Source organism: Odontesthes bonariensis, chromosome 4 (genome assembly GCF_027942865.1).
Source record: "Odontesthes bonariensis isolate fOdoBon6 chromosome 4, fOdoBon6.hap1, whole genome shotgun sequence".
NCBI classification, from domain to species: domain Eukaryota; kingdom Metazoa; phylum Chordata; class Actinopteri; order Atheriniformes; family Atherinopsidae; genus Odontesthes; species Odontesthes bonariensis.
Window position 1 is genome coordinate 7,594,649 of NC_134509.1, and position 20,469 is coordinate 7,615,117.

General features: G+C 44.8%; 1 protein-coding gene across 5 annotated transcripts in view; it reads left to right on the forward strand.

The window, feature by feature from the left end:
• rbfox2 (RNA binding fox-1 homolog 2) overlaps positions 1 to 20,469 on the forward strand; it is a 38,057-nt gene that overhangs the window by 4,171 nt on the left and 13,417 nt on the right. For 3 of the 5 annotated variants that reach the window (XM_075462734.1, XM_075462735.1, XM_075462737.1), the window contains exons 2-6: positions 3,872 to 3,922; positions 17,038 to 17,244; positions 18,814 to 18,981; positions 19,420 to 19,473; positions 19,633 to 19,725. In XM_075462734.1, the coding sequence (XP_075318849.1) occupies positions 3,872 to 3,922; positions 17,038 to 17,244; positions 18,814 to 18,981; positions 19,420 to 19,473; positions 19,633 to 19,725 (573 nt within the window). Of the gene's footprint in view, positions 1 to 3,871; positions 3,923 to 7,372; positions 7,556 to 7,844; positions 8,161 to 17,037; positions 17,245 to 18,813; positions 18,982 to 19,419; positions 19,474 to 19,632; positions 19,726 to 20,469 lie in introns of those variants that run through there. The other 2 variants (XM_075462738.1, XM_075462736.1) reach the window with 2 other exon arrangements.

A 20,469-nucleotide genomic window follows, 5' to 3' on the forward strand; every position in this document is an offset into this window, starting at 1 on the left:
AGTAATCATCGGGCATGGTTAGGACAAAACTGGCCAGTTCGGCGGCTGGAAATGAAGCAACCATTTAAAATGTTGCCCCCTTTTTTTTTCTTCCAATATCAAGATTATCATCTACACCAGTATATTGCAGCACCCTTAGTTCAATAATTGTTACCATATAAAGATATGATCCAGTGGATTTGGTTACACATTAACCACATTATGGGCCTACTTCCTGTTTTTCTCCCCCGTGCGGGTTTATTCTCCCAGTAGCTGACAATGTTTGGTTGGTAGGTTTGTACATCTGATTTAAATATGGTACATATTTGGCTGCTATCCAGTTTGAGTTGGTGAACAAAAAAGAAAAAAAGAATGGATCCATTTTGCGTTAATACGTGCAGTTTCAATAATCTTGCAATTTTAAGATACTGTAACGGCACAAGTAGCAGCACAAACCTGATGCACCAGGTCCAGCTGCCTCACAACCTCTTTCTTTCACCCTGTAAGTGTCCTCTTGTAAAAGAACTCGATCTCTTCCTTTATCCAAGTGCTGCCACAGCTTTTCTTTTCAGTTCTGACTACAGCGAACTGTAACTTATTGTAACTGACCGGGAAGGCGTGAGCGGTCAAGTGTTTTCACCCTCGAAATGAATTGTTCACAATACCTGCAGCACTTTCTGCAGTGCCGCTCGTAGCTGAGCAGACGGCGGACAAACGGTTTCCTCCTTGTTGGTTGCAAATCGGAAAGGATCTCGTTGATCTACGTAGTAATATTCTCATTCCCTTAAAAGTCTGTATGTGCTTCGCCCCCCAAAAATCCAGTATTGTTCCGGCTTTAGTTGCTGCTTTTAACATGAACGTGCTTGAGAGCACGCAGAGCGCCTGGTCATTGTCACTTAGCCGATTTTAACTTGGACGTTGTGGACACTGTCCGTAGATTCCCAATCACACCCGTACAATAACACAGAGGATTGTCTGAGTGAGACATGTTCTGTCGACAGGGCGTGATGCAAAGAATTGCCGTGTTCAGTTCACCCCAAAACTAAGAACTATGTGTAGAAATGACTCGCACGTGCTTAGATGTGTCCACTAGATCCACAAATGAGCTTAAACAGTATAAAGACGAGCAGAAAAGAATACGAAGAAGAAGTAAATGCCATGAGCTCAGACACTTCTTACTTACCTGTGCCATTGACCTGTGAGTTCAGTTGGATATTACCCACGCTGATCACTAGGGGGCTGGCAGGCTGCAGTCTGGCCCGGCTGATTCAGGTATTTACGCTCTGACACATGCTGTCGTTGCTATCTCAGAGCTGCATTTTACATGTGAAAAGAGCTCTAGTTTTCTCTTCTTTCACCGCCCTGTGCTCTGAATGTTCTTCACCTTGTCCTAAACAAATTGAACTAATCCCTCCTGAGCGTCGGCTACGGTGTTCTTCCCAATACGGGCATCAACTTTAGCCCCAGGAGCCCAGTATCAGTCCTCAGTTTGTCTTGGGTGATGTCGCAAAGACGTCACGATGTAACCAAATGGGCAGTTAAGTTGTGCAGTTAATAACGCCAAGCGAATGCTAGTCCTGTCTTATCAGATCAGGAATGAATTGGTGGGAAAAAGAAAATCACTGTTTTATTTTAAGATCAGCGCAGTGGACCGTGGGCTCATTATGCGGCACGTGATTTGGCAGCCAGTGCCGATGATTATCTTTCTTCCAGAATTGTCAAGCCCGCTTCCAAAATCCACTTCGACTCGAGCCAACATCCCCTCGAGGAAGCACGTGTAGGTTTGCTGTGGAGAGTCCGTGGAATGCGAGGTGTATCGAGAGAAAATAAACTTCGGATCGTCTCGCTGACTGTTTGGAGGCTTAGCACATAAGTGCTCTGTGGAAGGAGTGGATTCACATCCTCTTGAGTGTATCGAGTGCCCTGCTTTTCAGTTAGGTTGGATGACTCTCAGAGCGGTATGGTTCCTCTACTCCTCCTCCTCAGAAGAGCAGCTGTCCCAAGGCACGATAGGAATAGACACAAGTCTTCTGACCAAATTAGACATCACACACACACCTGCTGTGACCTGTAGTGTTTCGGAAGGAGTTGTGAGGTACAATAGATTACCCCCCCCCCCCAAAAAAAAGCTTGTGCCATCTCCCCCTCCTCCCCTCTTTGCCATCTGTTGACTTCATGTCATTTTGTTACTTTCTCCTGTTTGCCCAGCCGGTCTTTACCCGCTGTTTCCACTGTTGTTTTAGCCTCCCACCCCCCTACCCCCAAAACCAGCGCCATGGCCACCACCAGACCCGCCTCAAATTACTTCGTTTGTCACCGTCAACAAATAAAGGCCAAATATAAACTAGGAGTACGTGAAAACAGGATCTTTTTGTTTCTCGTGTACTGGGCGAGTGGTGTGGGGAGTGAGACGCACTCATCTTGTGCAGCCTCTTTGCCGCCCTCCCCACTCATCCCTCCCTGTTCCTTAAGGAAATTAAGCACATGACTCCACTCATGTATGAGTCATTGTCTTTGCTCCTTCCAACTCTTTTTTTCCTTTTTTTTTTTTTTTTGCAGCGCTGTCCATGTCCCGCTGCATTGCCAGCTCCTCATCCCATCTCGTATGAATTCCAGATGTTTCCAGTAGTGTGTCTTCTGTGTGTCTTTTCATACCCCACCCCAACCCCCACTTTGACGCAGCGCACTGCTTCATAAATCTTTTTCTTTCTTTTTTTTGTCTCCTCTTTTTTTCTGAGCGTGTGTTTGTTTTGCCTCTCCATACCAGCAGTATATCACATTTAGAGTTTGCCCTCGTTGCAAAAGAAGGTTTATACTTTATTCATGTTATTCAAGCCTCTAAAAGGTGATTCATTATTTAGAGCTTCTACCTCCCAAAGCCAGTTCACTAAGTACATTTTTGGCTCTGAGATAGACTCGCACAAGCTGTATTTTTCAATCACGAAGCTTCCTGCTCCCTCTTCTTCTACTGTGCCTCTTTAGATTTGGATGTGTTGTGCTCAGTTTTACTGAAATGGGCTCAGGGGGGTCCAGAGTGAGATGGCTACAGTATTAATCAGGCGAACTCAAGCTGCGAAGCGCACAGAGCAAAGTGGTTCCCCCCGGGGACAGAGCAGACGAGGGACATTGGTTCCACATGAAAGGGAGATCACAGGAAAAGGACAGAGAGAAGAGGGAGGAGCCGAGTTGTTTTCTAATCTTGTGATATGAAGTCGGGAGACAGGCAAATCTGTTTTTCCTCTATCAAAGTGTGTCATAATTTCTGTGAAGAGAGCCATTTTTAATGGGATGCATTAGCATAAAACCCGGAACACAGCGTTATGAGCACAAATAAAGTTCGTTAGAAACTATTTTAGGAGGTAGAGGCGTGATTTCTGTTTAATATTTGACTCCACACAAAATGAGCTTATTTCTCTGCTTCTTTCAAAGTAATTACTCACCGGTTTACCCGTCTTTGCTGTGCACAGCCAGAACATTCAGAGGAATGCGTCGGAGATTGCATCAGGGCTCATGATCGCATTTCACACCAATGGGCTTCATGCTCGCTGACACTCCTGACCTATTTATGATTTAAGAGCCACGGTGACACTCGTTCTTTCATTCCCGTCTTTCATCCACCACTCGCATGAGCTCACTCGTCCCCGTTATCACGTCTTAACAAGCAGACAAAAGATCCGCTGGGTGGAAAACTCAAGAGGAGGCTGACTTGGGAGATAGCAGGAGTTGGGTCACCAATGGAGCTAATTTGATAAGGAGTCGGTAAAACGCCACGAAACCGTAAAGTCAAATATAGAAGGGAGCGGTATTCCTGAACAATGAAAATATTAAGTGACTTGTCTGTTTCCTTTACAAATTACTGGCCATGTTTACAAAATCTGCTCCTCTCTTTCAGAACAATGATCCTCTGACCCTCAGTTACCATGGATACCCCTCTCACGGTCAGGTAAGGGCAGCTGAACACCTGCAGAAATCTGTTTTATAACATGCCACATTCCAATATTTCTTTTTAATCTGGATGCAGTGTACAGCTCTCTAAACCACAAGGTGGGGGTGCAGATTTTAATTTGATGCTTGTATAGAAGAAGGCATGCCTCCACTCTTCCATCCCTATCCTCCGCCTACTTCCCTCTCTGCTCTCAATAATAGTAATCATCTTTTAGCTCGCAGAACGCACTCATTTCATTGACAAACCTTTAAAGACAGCCATATTCTAGTTGCTCTGCCCACAAACCAACTCGCATGGAAAAAAGATGATTGGCCGCATCACATGTTTAGTGTGAACTTGTCTGGGTGTAAGTATACAATCTGTTTGCTCGCCTTTGTATTAGCTGTCTGATTGTGTTATTAGACTGCTCAGTTCATGTGGCTAATCCTTGGATCATCCTCCGTTCATCCACTCATCCTGTCATGCTCTGCCCATAATCCCCTCATCCCTCGCTCTCTGTGATGCTCAGCAACCTTATCTGCACTTCATCTGTCTGAGGTTTTGACTCATACGCTATTATTTGCCGCGTTTTTTTTTTTTTTTTTCACTATTTTCGATACTGCTGAGTAGAGGCTGTGGATGCCGGAAAGTCAATCAGACCATTTTCATTTAATTGGAAGACGATACAGCTTTGACTTATCTTTGTCCAAATGATGTTTGAAGGGCACTCGTGAAGCTTTATTTTGTGTGAAACATTCTCTGGTTGGAATGGAAAGAAGTCAGTGGAAGGCTTCTTTGGGGGTTGGAGGTGTGAACAGACCCGAGGAGGAAAATAAAAAAAAAACGGCATAGAGGACAACAATGCCGGGCAGCGGAGGCTTCCACAATACAGAGGTGCTAAACTGTCAACAGCGGTGTGAAAATGATGTGATCAAAGGATCCTGGGGAGGAAGAGCCTGGAGAGTTGCAGGAACTCTGTGAGTCAAGCAAGAGAAAGCTGGTGGATTTGACCATCTGCGGGAGTAATTTGTTGTGTTTGGGGGGGGGGGTTTGTACAATCCCCTTTAAAAGTTTGGACTCACATCTTCATTCAAAGTGCATGGGTCGGTGTGCCCAAACAGTTGAGCGGTACTGTGTACATAGTTAGGTCATTAGTCTATAGCTTTATTCGAGCATTACTGAGTGTAGGGAGAGAGCCTCAAAGGTTCATGTAGTGCTTGTGATCTGATGGGTGAGAGGTAATGGTGGTACTGTTATGAAACAGCCATGTGAAAGAAATTAGGAAAACCAATTTTATTTTTAATATGTGTGGAGCTTATTACTGAAATTACCAATTACTTTGTCGTGCCCATGAGACTGTTATAACACATGTGACGTGCCTATTTGAATGGAAAGCTGTATTTCAGATGGAGCTATCTTCCCATGGTTTAAACTGTAGCTGGGTTTTCATCACTGAATAAATTGGGATAAGTTTTATATTCATAGTCAACACCTTTGCTTGAGTATTAAGATAAATAATAAATAAATCATTTCTTTATTTAAACTCAGTTTGCTTGACACAGTCCAAACCTTTAAACATGCACACAAGCTGCAGTCCTCCACAGATGTCTAGTATTGTTCAATAACTGGATGTGAGTCATGTTGGTTTAATATGAAATAATTATCTCACCTCGTACATGGTGGACTGACTTGGTCACTGTTGTTAAACTCCTGCTGGAAACAGCAGCTTGGCTGCAACCGATGTCCGCATATTGTGCTGCCCCAACTTTATCAGTGCTGAAAAACTGTTAGTATTTACTGCCGCAACTAAAATGTTGTCAAAGTACACCTCTAGAGTGAGAGCAAACGTTAGCTGAAAGAAGGTAGATTGCTTTGCAGAGCTGAGGGGAACTGTAGTTGGCCATTTTGTGAGCAACCACTAACGGGAGCACAAAATTGAAATCGAAAAACTAGATTTAAAAACTGAAAAACTAAAATCACGTCTCTGTTCGCCTTTTTGGCTTTACAAACACATTAGCTACAGCATAAATGGCAGCTTTCATATAAACTTGATTTGGCAGAACATTCTCACTCCAGTGACATCATGTAATGGCATTATTTCACAACCCTGGTGCTACTTAGTCTGATTTCAACGCGCCAGGTTAATAAAGTGAAACAATTTTAATGTCATTATGTGATGAGCTGGATTAAGAAACGAATCTTGGTCTTTTCCTAAACCTAACCAAGTCCTAAAAATAGCCACACAGAGTGAAACGGCATGTAAAGCTCAAAATAAACTGCAGTGAAAAATAATAATCCAAAAGCAGTCTTGCGGTTGAGTCTAAGCTTAAAATTCACTTGTTGTTAATTACGCACGTAGGTGTTTATCATGACTGCATGGCATATCCTGCGTTCCTTTGGTGCATTGGTTGTGCACGTCCTCAGAAATGAGCATTATGTGTGCGGACGTTGCAGTATGCAGTTGAGCGGTAGGAGGTGTGTAAGGCTTTCTCTTGATATTTTCTATCACCAATTTCGTGCTTGGTTTAGGGGCCTTGCATACTATCTACGATGCTGCCGCTGTCGGAGGCCATATTCCCATTATCCAAATAAATAAAAAAAAACAGTTTGCGGTGCCAACTCTCCACCTGTGCTGATAAGACACAGTCAGATCTCAAATGTTGGAGAACGATGTTGAAATGGAAAAAGATATATTTCGCTTCTGTCAGTTTCATCCAGTTATTTTTACACATGAATCGGAAGTGTTCTAACAGTTATGCCAAAATGATTATGGTTGTGCCAATATGTAATAAGGCCTTTTTTTTAACGGGGATAATTGTCTTTCAATTATAATGAAAACACTGATTAGTGCAGCTTTAAGTATTCTTGTTACTATAATGGTGTTTGGGCTGAAGCTGTGGTATGATTGCAGTCATGACCAAAGAAAAAACATTGATCAAACTCACAAAATTACCAGCACATTTGCGTAACAAGGTGCGCGTCTGAAAGGGAGAATAGACAGAAGTGAGGAAAGTCTTCTCTTCCTCTCCCAGTGGTGCCAGCAGCCCCAGTTAGCTCACCTACATGGAAAAAGAGAACAGAAGAAGAGAGAGAAAGAGGAGGGGAGGACTGCGACATGCGAGGGAAGCAGAGGGGAGGGGAAAGTTTGCAGGTGTGACAGAGGCAGAGAAGTAGGAGGAGGGAGGCGTCAGGCTATCTGGGCGAGAGAGGAGGAGGACCGAGGAAGAGACAGAAGAGATGAGCAGGCAAGGGCACAGCAGCAAAACAGAAGGCTGGGGGTAGAGGGAAAGCAAGGAGCGAGTGGGAGAAGGAAAGAAACGAGTGAGTGGGAGACGGAGAGAAAGGGAGAGGGGGGTGAAAGAGAAGAAGGCAAGCGAGCGCGGGAGAGTGACAGGGACAGAGGCCAGCAGAGGAGGAGGAGGTGGTGGTGGAGGAGGAGGAGGGGAGGGGATTGGCAGGGCAGACAGAGCGAGCGGGGGCAGAGAGAGGGAGATTTTGAATCTGTGAGACAGACAAGAGAGACGGAGCTGGTGAGGTGACACAGGCTCGGAGAGGGAGAGAAGGCGAGGCAGCGCGAGAAGAGGAGCGGCGACAGTTTGAGTTGTTGCACAGAATACAATGATGGGATTGTACTATCCTAACGTGTTGTCGGTGAGTGTTTCTCTTGATATCTTTCCATATCTGTGTGCACGTCTGCTGCGTCTCGTCGCCAAGGCTCAGGCTTCGCTGTACATGAAACTGCATCGGAGCAGGCGGCACTGTCACTGAGCATCAAATGTTAATTAACTATGAACAGATGAGGACTCTACTTGACCCGTTTACTACAGTGGTCCACGCAGGACATTTCTGACTCTTGTTAGGACTCTGCGCACAGTTGCTGTGACGGATATAAACAGTCAAACTAGTGTAGTAGGCGTAGATGACAGCGAGATACAGGCTGGAGATTGTATTGCTGCAATTATGATTCGCTATGGTGAGATGCATGAGCGGCGATGTATTATTGTACGCCGTTGTTGTGGCATCTGTTCTCCTGCCCAGAGCTAGAAGTGTGCACGCAATCTGAACAGCAAGAGCTGCCACTGCCAGAAACTGTGCTCTGTCATGTATTATGTATGCTCAGAAGAATCTATGTGAGCATACAGCACACCGCGTTAGTCCGTACAGCTGGATGTGGCTGCTCGGTACACTGCTTCTGCCATCAACTCTTTAGACCTTTCTCAGGAAAAAGAGTGGAGACAGAGAAGGGGGGAGGAGAGGTAAGTGAACAAGTCTTTCTCCTTTATTGTCCCTGCAGCTGTCTCCGTGCGTCGCTCAAGCCTGTGAGCGAAAGGGACAGGTGTCCACAGAACAGTTGCCCCTCTCTTTTTTTTTTTTTTCTTTTTTTTTTTTTTCCATTAGTCGCTCTTACTTTCTCTTGCTCCCCTCTGCATCTCTTGTATTGAGCTTACAACACCTCCTCACTGTAATTTCTTCGTCACACATTTCACAAACACACAGAAGCTGAAGCACACAGTGGGCTGCAAAGTTGGTGCATGAAGTGTCAGATTCATATTACGTTTCAATTGGTTTGAGTCAGGGCGAGTGTGTGTGCGCTTCTTCCCGTCTTTGCTGGCATGTGCGTACCTCTTTTTCAGCTGTACCTTTGGATTCCTGCTCTCTTTACTGTTTGACCTCTTTTCTCCCTTCTCTTGCTCTCCCTGGGGCCCTGGCAGCTGTTATCTCAATGTTTTCCTTTAAGAGCCCCTGGAAGAGAGGGGGATGGGCTGGAAAGGGGGTAGAGAACGGGAGCATGAGAGCAGGAAATAGATTTTTAAGGTGATGGGACACCCTCGGACAGTCACCGCATAAGCCCGCAGGTGAGGAGGCTTGATGCAGAAAAGGACAAATGAGGTGAAAGACATGGAGAGCAACACAGAAATGGGACAATACTGTAGGTCAGCTGGAGAGGGCTAGGTTGCTCAGTGAAGCTCTTTCACACCACAGAGCTGACTTTGCAGTTGGTGTGTTTAAGTGTGCAGAGTATGATGGGGGGTAATTTATTAGCTCTGTAATAGCGCTACTGCTAATAATGTCAGCCTGTGCGAAAAGAGTTAAAGCAGCAGGTCGGGTTCAAAAGACAGAAATATTTTCTCAAGCCCCACCTTAGTGTGTGCCCTAAGGCAAGGGAGAGACGCCTACCTGCTGCCAAAGCTAAGCACATACTGCCACGCTTGCATAAACTGTAAACGGGTCGTGAGGATTCAAACCTCCCCCTTCTTGCCCCCCCCCCGTTTCTCTGCATTCTCCCACCCGGTTGCCTCCACCTCCCAAATCTTGTTATTGATTCTTTGCCGAGTTTACAATGATGGTTGTTAAATGATCCCAATGAGCCACGTTGCCGTAGCAACCTGCATGAGTCACTCATTTTGTGCTGATTGTTAGATGGTTCGAGGCATGAGGAAAATGTTGATGGGAGAGCTGTGAGAGGTTAAGCACCTTTTTGGACTAAGCTTGTGGAAGAATAGTTCTGAAATTGCTTCATTCTTGAGCTGCCGTGACAGTTTTGCCTCCTTCGCAGCCATTCGCGTCTCGTAACTGCTCTGGAAGTTCTCCCTGTGAGGCTTTTAAAAAAACCAAAAAAACCAAAACAACTGCCTTTGAAACAGATAGGGGGTTGCCCTCGCCGGCTCTTCGCAGGGTGCTGTTGACAGTGACAACAGCGTCCTGCTGCTGGCTTGAGTTCATCTTGAGAGCTCGCTGGACTACATGACATGTGTTGTATTATTACAGAGCCCTTCTTAAACAAGACAAACTGGTTTCATGGTCATGCCTAATGTATCGGAGGCGGCATTTGCACATTGGGTAAATACATATCTGTCAATTAGTTTGTGTGCTCACCTGCTCATGTGTTTGTCCGTGGGCCATCCTCTCTTTTGTTTTGGACTGTTTATCTTTCATAAACTGCCGCAGTGGTGCCGAACAGACCAGCGACAGAGCCAGCAAGGAGTTGACGGGGAAGGTCGGAGGGTGTGTGTGTGTGTGTGTGTGTGTGTGTGTGTGTGTGTGTGTGTGTGTGTGTGTGTGTGTGTGTGTGTGTGAGAGAGAGAGTTCCTGTGCTCATCTATGAGGAAGGGGAGACCCTACAAGGCCAAGGATGGGGAATGTTATGGGAGGGGTTTGTTTGACAAGCAGATGTGTTCCCCTATAAGGAGATGAAGAAGAGTATGGTGGGAGGAGCTTGGACGCCGTTGGTATCCTGTTGCTACGGGGCAAATGGCCTTGATTGACGTGTGAGGGGGCGGGACGCATGCAAGGGTCCCGTCTGGATTTTATGAAGCGTAAAGAAGTGAAGCACACAGCAGAGAGAGTGGGAGGAAAGGGAGAACAGCAGCTAGAGGAGCAGAGAGGAAGAGCAAGAAGGGGAGGAGGCAGGGCGATGGAGGGGGAGGAAGAGGGGGTTGACGTGGGATGGAATAATTTAACAAGAGGGTGTCTCCTGGCTCATAAGTATGCCAGGGACACGTCGTAAACGTTTCTCCAGCTGTGTGCAGCGTGGGTAACGGCACAGGAGCAAAAGCCAGAAAGCGAGCTGAACACTGAACTCACCCAGTTAATCCGATTATTGAGCCAAAGTGTGAGCTGCTGCTAACAACATGAATCACGCTTTCCATAGCCGAGTTAGCTGAATTGGCCTATACACCAGTGCTGGCGGCCGGAGGAAGCAAGATCCTGAAATGTCATTATTCATGTGAAATGACCCAGTGATGGCCTAGTTAGCTGTTAGCCATGATTCCTCTCCTCTCCTCCTTGTTTGCGCTCATCTCCTCTTGTTTCTCGTGCAGCATGGCGAAGCCGCCCGTGGACGAGCACACTTCATAACATACATCCTCAGACGCACTTGGAGCTGCTAACTGACCCGAAAAGAAGCCAGCCACAGCTACCGCTCTGAGTCACTGGCTTTGCCCGGCCAACACATACACTTACACAATCCCCTCAGCGTCCTAACACCAGGGGAGTGCACGCACAAAGAACGTACACTTAAACAGCACTCACACAAACCTGAGTGCTGACACAAATGCTCACCACATTGAGTTTGCTTTCTTCCAATTGACCAAGGATGCCCTCCCTCTGTGTCTTTGTGTTCCACCTCTTATCTGTGTGCATTTATTCAGTAGATGCTTTTATCCTGATGCGATGCACAAAGGCCACTCGCAGTCAGCAAAAGGCCCAAAGCTTGACGGGTTGAGCGAGCAGAGGGTAAAAAGTGCCACACATGCACATACCGTTTGTGTATATACCGAGCTATTGACACAGTGTATCAGGTAGAGAGAGGACTGTTGAGATGCGGCCAAAATGGGTCTCCTCTGAAAAGGCCAATCGTGCAACACAAATACAAGGTTGTTTTTGGCATGTATTCCCGCTTCTATTTCTGTCTGGCAGAAGGAGCTGTAACAGCCGGGGTAGTCCATTCTCCTACTGGCTGTAGTCTGTTTGAGCATTAGCAACAACAGTAAGCGGACGAGAGTGATTGACGGAGCTATGATCAGATCAGTGCTTTAATACTGTGGAAATTGCAGCGTATCAGCCAAATGATCTAAACCAAGTTCAATATATCAAGCCCCAAGAGTGCGGTGTTGAAATGCAAATCACTATCTCGCTGCCCAGTTCCATCATAACTTGTCAAGTCCAAGACTGACTCATCCGTAGTCGAGTGAAATGTGTCATGAGTCACCAATGTTGGGACTCGAAAACGACAACACAGGAGCTGCGATGAACATTTAGCTGCACGGCAGGAGGGAAGTTTTCCCAACAAATGGGTCAAAAGGTAGAATTTTTATCACACTCAGTGTGTCCTGCTCAGAAATATTCTCAATGCGAACCGCCGCATCAGGCAGGTCCGTGGATAAAGTTTCCCAAAGCATTTTATTTGCTTTGATTTTGCTTTATCACTTCAGTTCAGGACTTATTGTACAGCAGAGAGCCATTCATTCTGCAGCAAGCAGTCACTTAGTATAAAAAGATATCCTTGGATGTTTCACAAATGTAAGGCTGCTTATATATGTTTTAAGAAATGCTCTTGATACGGTTAATAAATGCCTCGGAACACAAAAATGTTAGACTTCAGATTATGGTGGACTGTTGACGCTTCACAGATTGATCAGCTGGTGATCGGAATTGAATGTACAGGCACACGCTTACATGTTGTCGACATGGAGGATCGTCACTGTAAATTAAGTTATTCTTGTAACGGAGCAGTCTCTTCTCCCAGAGTTTGAAGCGTGCTGCACCACAGAATCAAACTTCTGTGGAAGTCGAAAGCGCAAAAAAAAAAAAGAAGCTTCCTCACACTTGCAAAAAAAAAATAAAAAATGTTAACACTCGCTTTAGGTGTTTTTCTTTAGGTGTTTAAATAAAAAAGCGAGACTTGATGCACGTGAGGACAGATGGAATCTCCTCATAAGACTTGGGTCTAATGTAGGGGATTTGTTACTCTTGACTGGCATGAAAGAATAAAACAACATAAACAGCTGATAATAATTTCTGAAGTCCCTTCTTTATTTTTCTAGGATATGTATCGTCAAGGAGACCAGTTTGCTTGACCGTTTATGAAAGAATGTAGCCTAGTTTCCAGTTTTAGAATGTAAAACTGAACTCTAGAGTGGTGCCAATATAGTGTGTTTTGAGTATATTCTTCATTGTTTTTTTTTTCATAAGAACTGATCTTTAAAAACATTTTCTGGTCTGGATCCTATGCCACTTAAAGGATTTCTGCCAGTGAATTTTTGTTGTTTACGTTCGGAAGTAACTGATTGAGCTTTCTGATGCCAAAGAGAGACCTCATGGATGCAGGGAAGGAGCAAAATGGAGGGAAAGGAGAATGAAGATTAAGCCATTTCTTTCTTGATCGTCATGGGGAATGTGATACGTCTGGCATATAAAATGGATGAGTCCAAAGTGCAAACATGGACATAGAGGAAGTATCAGGATTTTTGTATTCTGTGTTTCACTGAGACGTGTATGTAGGAACGTCCTCGTGGCTTTCAGACAATACAGACAGACAGAGACTGCAGACAAAGCGGAAAGAGTAAAGGAGGAGGGAATGCAGCAGTTGCTAAGAACAGTTGGTGTAATCCAGGATGTGTTACTAAGTAGTGTCTTGGTAGTGCCCCATATATAAAAAAGTTTCTGTCCATGCTGTACTCGCTGATGCTGCATGTGATGTCATCAGCTCGGCTGTTACTCCTCTCTCTCTCTGCTACACTTTCACCAGCTGATTTTGTTTTATTGATTTATTTTTCCTTTTTTAGCCTATCATTTATATTCAAATTATATAATTCTCCTTTTTGGGATTGATGGTATTATTCCAAATCTGTAGAGTTATTTAATACTCAGGTAGCTGAACTAGTTAAGTCGTATGCGGGCTGAAGATCCTAGTCACAGAAGGCCTGGATTAGAGTGCCGATCCATGGCCTTTTACTCCATGACGTCCTCGTCTCTCCCCACATTCAGTTCCATTGAATTTGTCTGAACTAATAATGGCGCCGGATGAAAGTTTGAAGGCTCGCCTTAAGTTTTCTTAACCCTTTTGGGTGTCGATGAATGTGCTATTACATTTCAGTGGTGGATAAGAACAGAAAGGTCACTATTGTGATCCATAGGAAAATAAAATAAAGTTCAACTTTTCTGTATCCACATGCTTACAGAAAAGTTTCCCTCATTGCTGAAAAATGCTGTCCGTGTATCATCCCCTTCCTACTTTTCCATTTCGCCACTTCACCCAAGCTGGGTGATCAACTTTCCGTCTCTGGCTCTACAGGAGCAGCTCTAGTTTCTTTATTCCTGTTTGTTATCCAGGTTAGCTCCTTCCTGGTGACCCAGAATGACTTTCTCCACCCACTATCTTTTTCATGTCTGTAAATGAATTTAATCTAAGGTGGGCTGATGCAAGGTGACGTCACCCCGTGTTCCATTTAGGTTACAATGATTTTTCTTTTTTTTCTTTTTTCTCATCATGCAGTTAAAAGCCTCATCTAAACTGAAAAATTCCCTGTTTCTGTGTCTGTGAGCCAACCAAATGTAATGAATTCAGTGCCTCATCAGAGGATTGCAGCTCATGTTCACATTATTACCATCGGTTATGTAACAGATTGAATTTCTTTATACAACAAGGAGAAAATTCCTCACATATTAATGATGTTCTGGTCTATTTTTAAACTTTCATTCATTCATTAGAGCATAGAATTATAGCAAGAAAAACACCTCGAGGGCAGCATGTCTTTGTGCAGGAATCATCGCAAATGACTGAATATGAATATCAATATGATTCTGCATATTGGTTTGAGCATCTTCTATTCTCAGAAGGCGTAATAGCCACTGCAACAGCCCAGGCAAACAATAAGCATCTGTTGGCAAGGTACAAGGTGGTTGAGTTGCTGCAGGACAGGGAGGCAAGGATGTGAGGGATGTTATCACTCAGCAGAATCTTAATTTGGATGCTTGTGGGCAAGATTGGAAGAGGTTCATACAGCTGCGGGGTTTAGATGAGCGGACACAGCTGCTATCTGAACATGTGAATGAAGTTAAACTTGGACACTGCGGTCAGTAATCTGGTGGCTGTATGGCTTGAGTGCCGGGCACTGAGGACGGAGAACATGGTTTCTGTTCTGAGACGCATCACCTGGCAGGCGAGCACAAGGAGCAGTTCTGGTATTTCTGTATGAAAAGAGGATGTGTGCATTGAGTAGTTTGGCAGCCCAGCGTGGTACCAGGCTTACAGTGTTGAGATTAATGACACACATAAATTTACTGCTTGTTATCGAGGAGGAGAGGAGAGGAGAGGAGGGGGGGGAGGGGGGAGGGGGGGGGGGGGGGGGGGGGCAAGATAACAGGATTTCTGGTTGTGATTACGCTGCTGAAATCACAAGAGGCAGACCAGTGCTGCAGTCATTAAAGGTTAGTTTCAAGGCATTTCTCTTGAAACGCTGATACTGTCTGCTTTCGCTTTGCATCAGCAGGAAAAAGAAGCACAGCTGCCAGGGGAAGAAGTTTCTGCTTCTTGTAGTGGCCGAAATGACTGAATGTTGCTGAAGGAAGAAAAGAGTCTTTATTTGTTTTTTGCTTTGCTGCTGGTAATAACCAGAACCCCCCCCCCCCTCACTGTCTGCTGGGTGCTGCTCTCCTGAAGCTGCTCTTATGTCACAATATTGAAGTGATCCATGTCGACCGCGTGCATCCCCTGGTTTGTTACCGAGTCGCGGGCCGGACCGCAGCGTTCACAGGTGTGACTCTGAGAAAAAGGTCAGAAGTTGGGAGACAGATGGCATACACACACACACACACACACACTTTTAACTCTCTCAAAGGGACAGTGATCTATGGTGCAGCTCAGATGGGCATCACTGCACTCACGCACACACATGCAGACGCACACGCACACTAACCAAGCAGATGTCATTTGATAAAAGGGACATCAACTATTATTGTTGCCAATAAATCATTTTGATCACTGTCTTCTTTTTGTGCAGCGCCATTACTGCTGTTATAACAAACGATGATAAGAATAGTGGAAAGATTTATAATGTTGATAATAACCTGTAGTACAGGAGAGATCAAGGGAAAGGACAGGCCCAACAGAGACAAAAAAAAAAAACAGCTGCTAGATTGTATTTATAGTCTCATATGTTTTTACTTTGCCTGATAGGAATTTCTATTTTTAAGTGTGTTTGATGCTTTTTTTATTTTATTTTTGTCGATTGTTCATTCATATGAATCATTTGTCAGTTTTTAATACACAGTGTCTCTGTGTCAGACCCAGTCTGTCTCTTGAACGGTGATGCAAAAGTCAAAGAACTAATGGTTCAGGGTTTTTTCCATTTTTGTAAGCAAGGCCTCTAATGTCACTGATGGCAGGTAAGAGTAAGAGGCAGCCGGTGGTTGTTCCACACTGAAATATCTGAAGAAAATGCTGCATTTTCATGGTCCCCAGTAGATGAATCCTGTTGATTTCTTACATTCACTATAAAGGAAAAAGAAACTTTTTATGAATGAGATTGTGGTAACCTGGTAAACATCAGTGTGGCAACAATGTTTTACGTAATTTGGTTTAAATTGCACTTATGCTGGCCATTGTGGCAGTTTTGCTCCCAGAAATGTTGGTAATCAAATTTTTTTTGGATCGCTGGAGGCCCGAATCTGCTGTGGAAGATTGCTGCGCTTACGTACGTCTCTACCACCCATTAATGCAGGAGCGTAGGGATTCCAAGATGGCGCCGATCATCGCCTCATGTCACCTCAAACTGTTTATATTCCAGAATTGTATTTATCTGAGGCGTCGTCAAGTGGGCGCTGAGACGGCCATTTAGCGGGCTGACTTGAGCATTTACCTGAAAGTACAACTGCATCAACCAAAATATTCCCTCCGTTTGTTAGTCAGATTTATAAATAGATCTGAAAGACGGATGGTTTATCTGTGCAGCTATGGATCAGAGCCGGTCCATGCCTCTTCTATCAGTCACCACCTTTTATCGTTCATCCCCTCTTTCCTCTCCTTCCCTGCTGTCTCCCTTCACTCTCTAACTATTACCATTTAGGGTATCCATGCCACACTGCCAGTAGCAAGGAATGTGCGCACGTGTGTGTGTGTGTGTATATTTGCGGACGCCTGTATTGTTCTCTGCCTTGCAGTTAAATGTTGGTAACTTAAACAATTATGTTGTGGGGTAATCGTGTGCAAAATACTCGGGCAGGCTTACTAACAGTTGGTCTTTGTGTGAGCGTTTAGGTGTGTGGGTGTTTGCGAGTCAAAGGTGATCTGTGTGCAGAGGCGTTCGTTAGTGTGTGTGCAGGAATTAGACACTCATCGTTTTACAACACACAGAGCATGGAGGCACCTGACCCTCAATAATAGATGTGCTGCAGTGAATATTTAATGGGGTGGGGGGGTGCACACACATGCACACATTTACACATTTACACATATGGGTAATTTTAGTACCCATGCCTGTTTGAGTTTTAGGCTGAAGCAGGGAAACTGGTCTCTGTATATTTGGGTGACGCTCTCAGTAAGGACATAATGTTAAGTTTTGCTAGCTGGCTACTTTAGCTTAAGCAGCCCCCTCAGTCTTCTTTCTTTCTTTCTTTCTTTCTTTCGACAGGGCTCTCAGGATAGTGCTGGCGGTCAGGAGGGACTTGTGCCCCCACCTTTCTCTGCGTTCCCACCTCCTCCACCACCGCCCCCCCAGAACGGCCTGGCCCTGGATTACGGGGGCAGCCTGTATGCAGCAGGGGCCGTGCAGGGCCCCGTGGAAGCCGGCGGAGCAGGGAGCATCGCAGCCAACGCCGCCAACAGCCTCAGTGTCCAAGTGAGTTCCAGCCTCTTCCTCGGGGTGCGGCCCACATCAGGTTTTTTCCTTCAGAGGGTGCAGAGAGCAACTGTGTGGATGCATGGGACAGAATAATAAGATGGTTGTAAATATGCAAAGTCCTAATGCTGATGCCAATAATTAGACTACTCAGCGATACAGATTACAGGTTCGACATCCCTGTTACATTACAAAATATTCACTATCAGTGTTGAAGCTTTCTTACCCGCTATTTACTCGAAATGTCAACGGCGATACAAAAAAATGGCTCTTAAATTAAAAGTGTGGAACAATTGCTGGTCAATTTGGAGATGGCAAGCATCTCAAACGCCACCCACCAATTATCTGGCAGCAAATCGCATCTATATTGATTCATTAGCCGTTGCCTGTCCTTGAATTAGGTAAGAGTACGTAAGCATGATCCTCTAATTCTTAAAGGTGGGGTATAAGATCTTGGAAAAACGGTTCATGCAAGCTATATTTTTGAAAATACACAACCTTGCCTCTCCCTTCAGCCCACCCCTCGAAACCCGCCTTCAAAACACATGAACGAGTCACGAGTCTGTGAACGCGCAGGGGTGAGGGGTGAGGGGGGCTGACGGTTGATTGGCATGTCAGAATCCAATAGAAGTAAGTCATCATTACTTCTATTGGTCAGACATTTCCTCTTGCTACACCCTCTACAATGGACTAAAATATAATTTTTTTTTTCCAAACATTCTATTTTAGTGGGTGCAATGGGGTCGTGAGGAGGTTTTCAGACAATATGATAAAAAATGCTCCAGAAAACATCTCATACCCCACCTTTAAGTCTATGCTCTCAAACGTTTCACCAAAGGAATCCATACAGCTGCGTGACCTTTTTTTTAAATCTATTTATTTTTTATAGCTCTGCCAATCTTTAGTGTTGTGGAGAGGGGGAAAAAAATGCCAACAACAAATATAACCAAAAAAAAAAAGGACTCAAAAAACAAGTGCTTAAAAACCTTCTGATGCTCTTTCTGTTTAGAGGAATAGTTTGACATCCACCACATGCTGGCCAAGAAAAAGTCCAGCGCATAACCCACACGATGTCCATTTACTAATCAGTTAGAAGTTTGAGGAAAATACTCCCAGGAATGATTAATCTCTGAACCACTTCTTGTATTTTGATTATATTTGTTGGATGTGAATTTTATTTCAAATGTTTATTTATTTAACAAAATCTAAGCCAAAGTACAGAAGCAGTGTGCGGGGTCTAAACTAAGTAAACTCCTACTGCTAGCATAGAAATGAAAAGGTTAAAGTAGCAGCCAGATGCTGCTAATCAAATCCGTTTGATTTTTTTTTTTTTGGATCGTCAGCAGGTGTCAGCAGCTCTATAGAAGCATTTTAAAAGAGAAGAATGTGCTAATCCATGGTGGAAAATGTTAGCTACAGGCCTACTAAGACCTCTACATCTATAACAGATGCTGCTCAGTTTATGGTGTCATGGTGGGTTATAGCGTGTCTTTGCAACCCTAACAAGGCATCTTTATTTCTTCCTCTATGTTTTCTTTCGCGTCCTTTTGTGTCCGCCTGGCTCTGCAGGCGGATGGGTCCTCCCAGATTGACGGTCAGTCTGGAGTTGGCTCGGGAGGCGGGGGTGGCGGTGGGGGCCCTGGAGACGATTCAGATGCCAAGGGGACCCCGAAACGCCTCCATGTATCGAACATCCCATTCCGCTTCCGAGACCCTGACCTCCGACAGATGTTTGGGGTATGAAGACCAAAATATTTTCTCTTTTTCACTCGTAACAACTGTATCTTCAGATCCAAAGGATACGGTTAAAAATATTTGATCTGTCGGAGTCTGTTCAACGACTTTTCAATAAATGAATAAAACACAAGGTTCCGTCATGTCTGTTTATGCTAAGACGAATCAATAAAACAGGAATCTAGTTATTATTCAGAATTTCAACCTGTCAGCAGGTTGTTTGAAAGCAGATGTTGTAATCAGGCCTTAAGCTCGGCTGTTTTGTAAGAGGAATGCCTCTAAAATACATCCTGAGAAAAGAGCAGAGACACGGAAGATGTGGGAGAAGACCAGAGCTGGCTCAGCTCCAGCTCATCATCACTGAACAGTGCTGACCCCCTGTGGCGAGCATGCGATGCTTCTTCAGCCTCCTTATTTTCCTCATCTTCTTTGTTGTTTCAGCAATTTGGCAAAATCCTTGATGTGGAGATCATTTTCAATGAGAGGGGCTCCAAGGTAGGAAACTGGAAAAAAAAACTCTCAAACATTTCAACATTTATGAACAAAAATGAGCTCAGCAAGAGCTTAACTGGCATTTTCGCCCGTCTCTCCCTCTGCGGCTGCTTCTCTTTCTCCATCACCCCCCTCCCCCCCCCCCCCCTCCTCTGCTTGCAGGGCTTTGGTTTTGTAACGTTTGAGACGAGTGCAGACGCAGAGAGGGCCAGAGAGAAGCTTCACGGTACGCTGGTTGAAGGACGTAAAATCGAGGTAAGTCAGCACCCTCAAAACAAAAAACGGTGGCCATTTTCTCCTCTGTCTCCCCTCCATTTCTAGCAGTGACAGTGAGGATATAATGGCTGTTTCTGCCCCAGAGAAGGTTTCCGGATGGCTGTTTTGTGTTCAGCTCTTCCCCCTCTGGCTTCACTATAGCATGGTGCAGTGGTGCCGCACGCGCAGGCGTCTCTTTAGACGGCACTTCCTGTTGATGTTGTCATTGTTGATGTTGTCATTGATGTTGTGGGCTGTCCATTGCACCTTGATCTTTAAGCTGTGTGGTTTGCAAAGCTTGCTGGGTGGAGTGGCTACACAACAGGCATGGCTGGTGAGACGTCCCTACGACACGATTGCTGACAATTTCCGCTTCCTGTCACAGCATGTAGGAATCTTTTTTCTTTTCTTTTTTTTTTCTCTCTGTTTTCCTGCACCTTTTCCATCCCCATCATCACTTCTTCCATGATCATGACGAGTGGCTGTTTTTGGTTTATGGTTGTGTTTTAAGACGGGCAGTTAAAAGCCTCTGTTGTTTTCCTCTGGAAAAAAAATAAAAGTGCCTGCCGGTGTCTGTGAGAGGCTACTGTATGTTGCATGGTCGGAACATAAGGTCAGATGTTGCCAAGGAGTTTTTTCACTCTTTCACTTAACATTATGCGGCTTCCTCTGGGGTCACAGTTTTTGATGTTTGCCGTGTTCAGAGATTGATGCATGACGGGAGCATTTTCAGGGCGAAGGGGG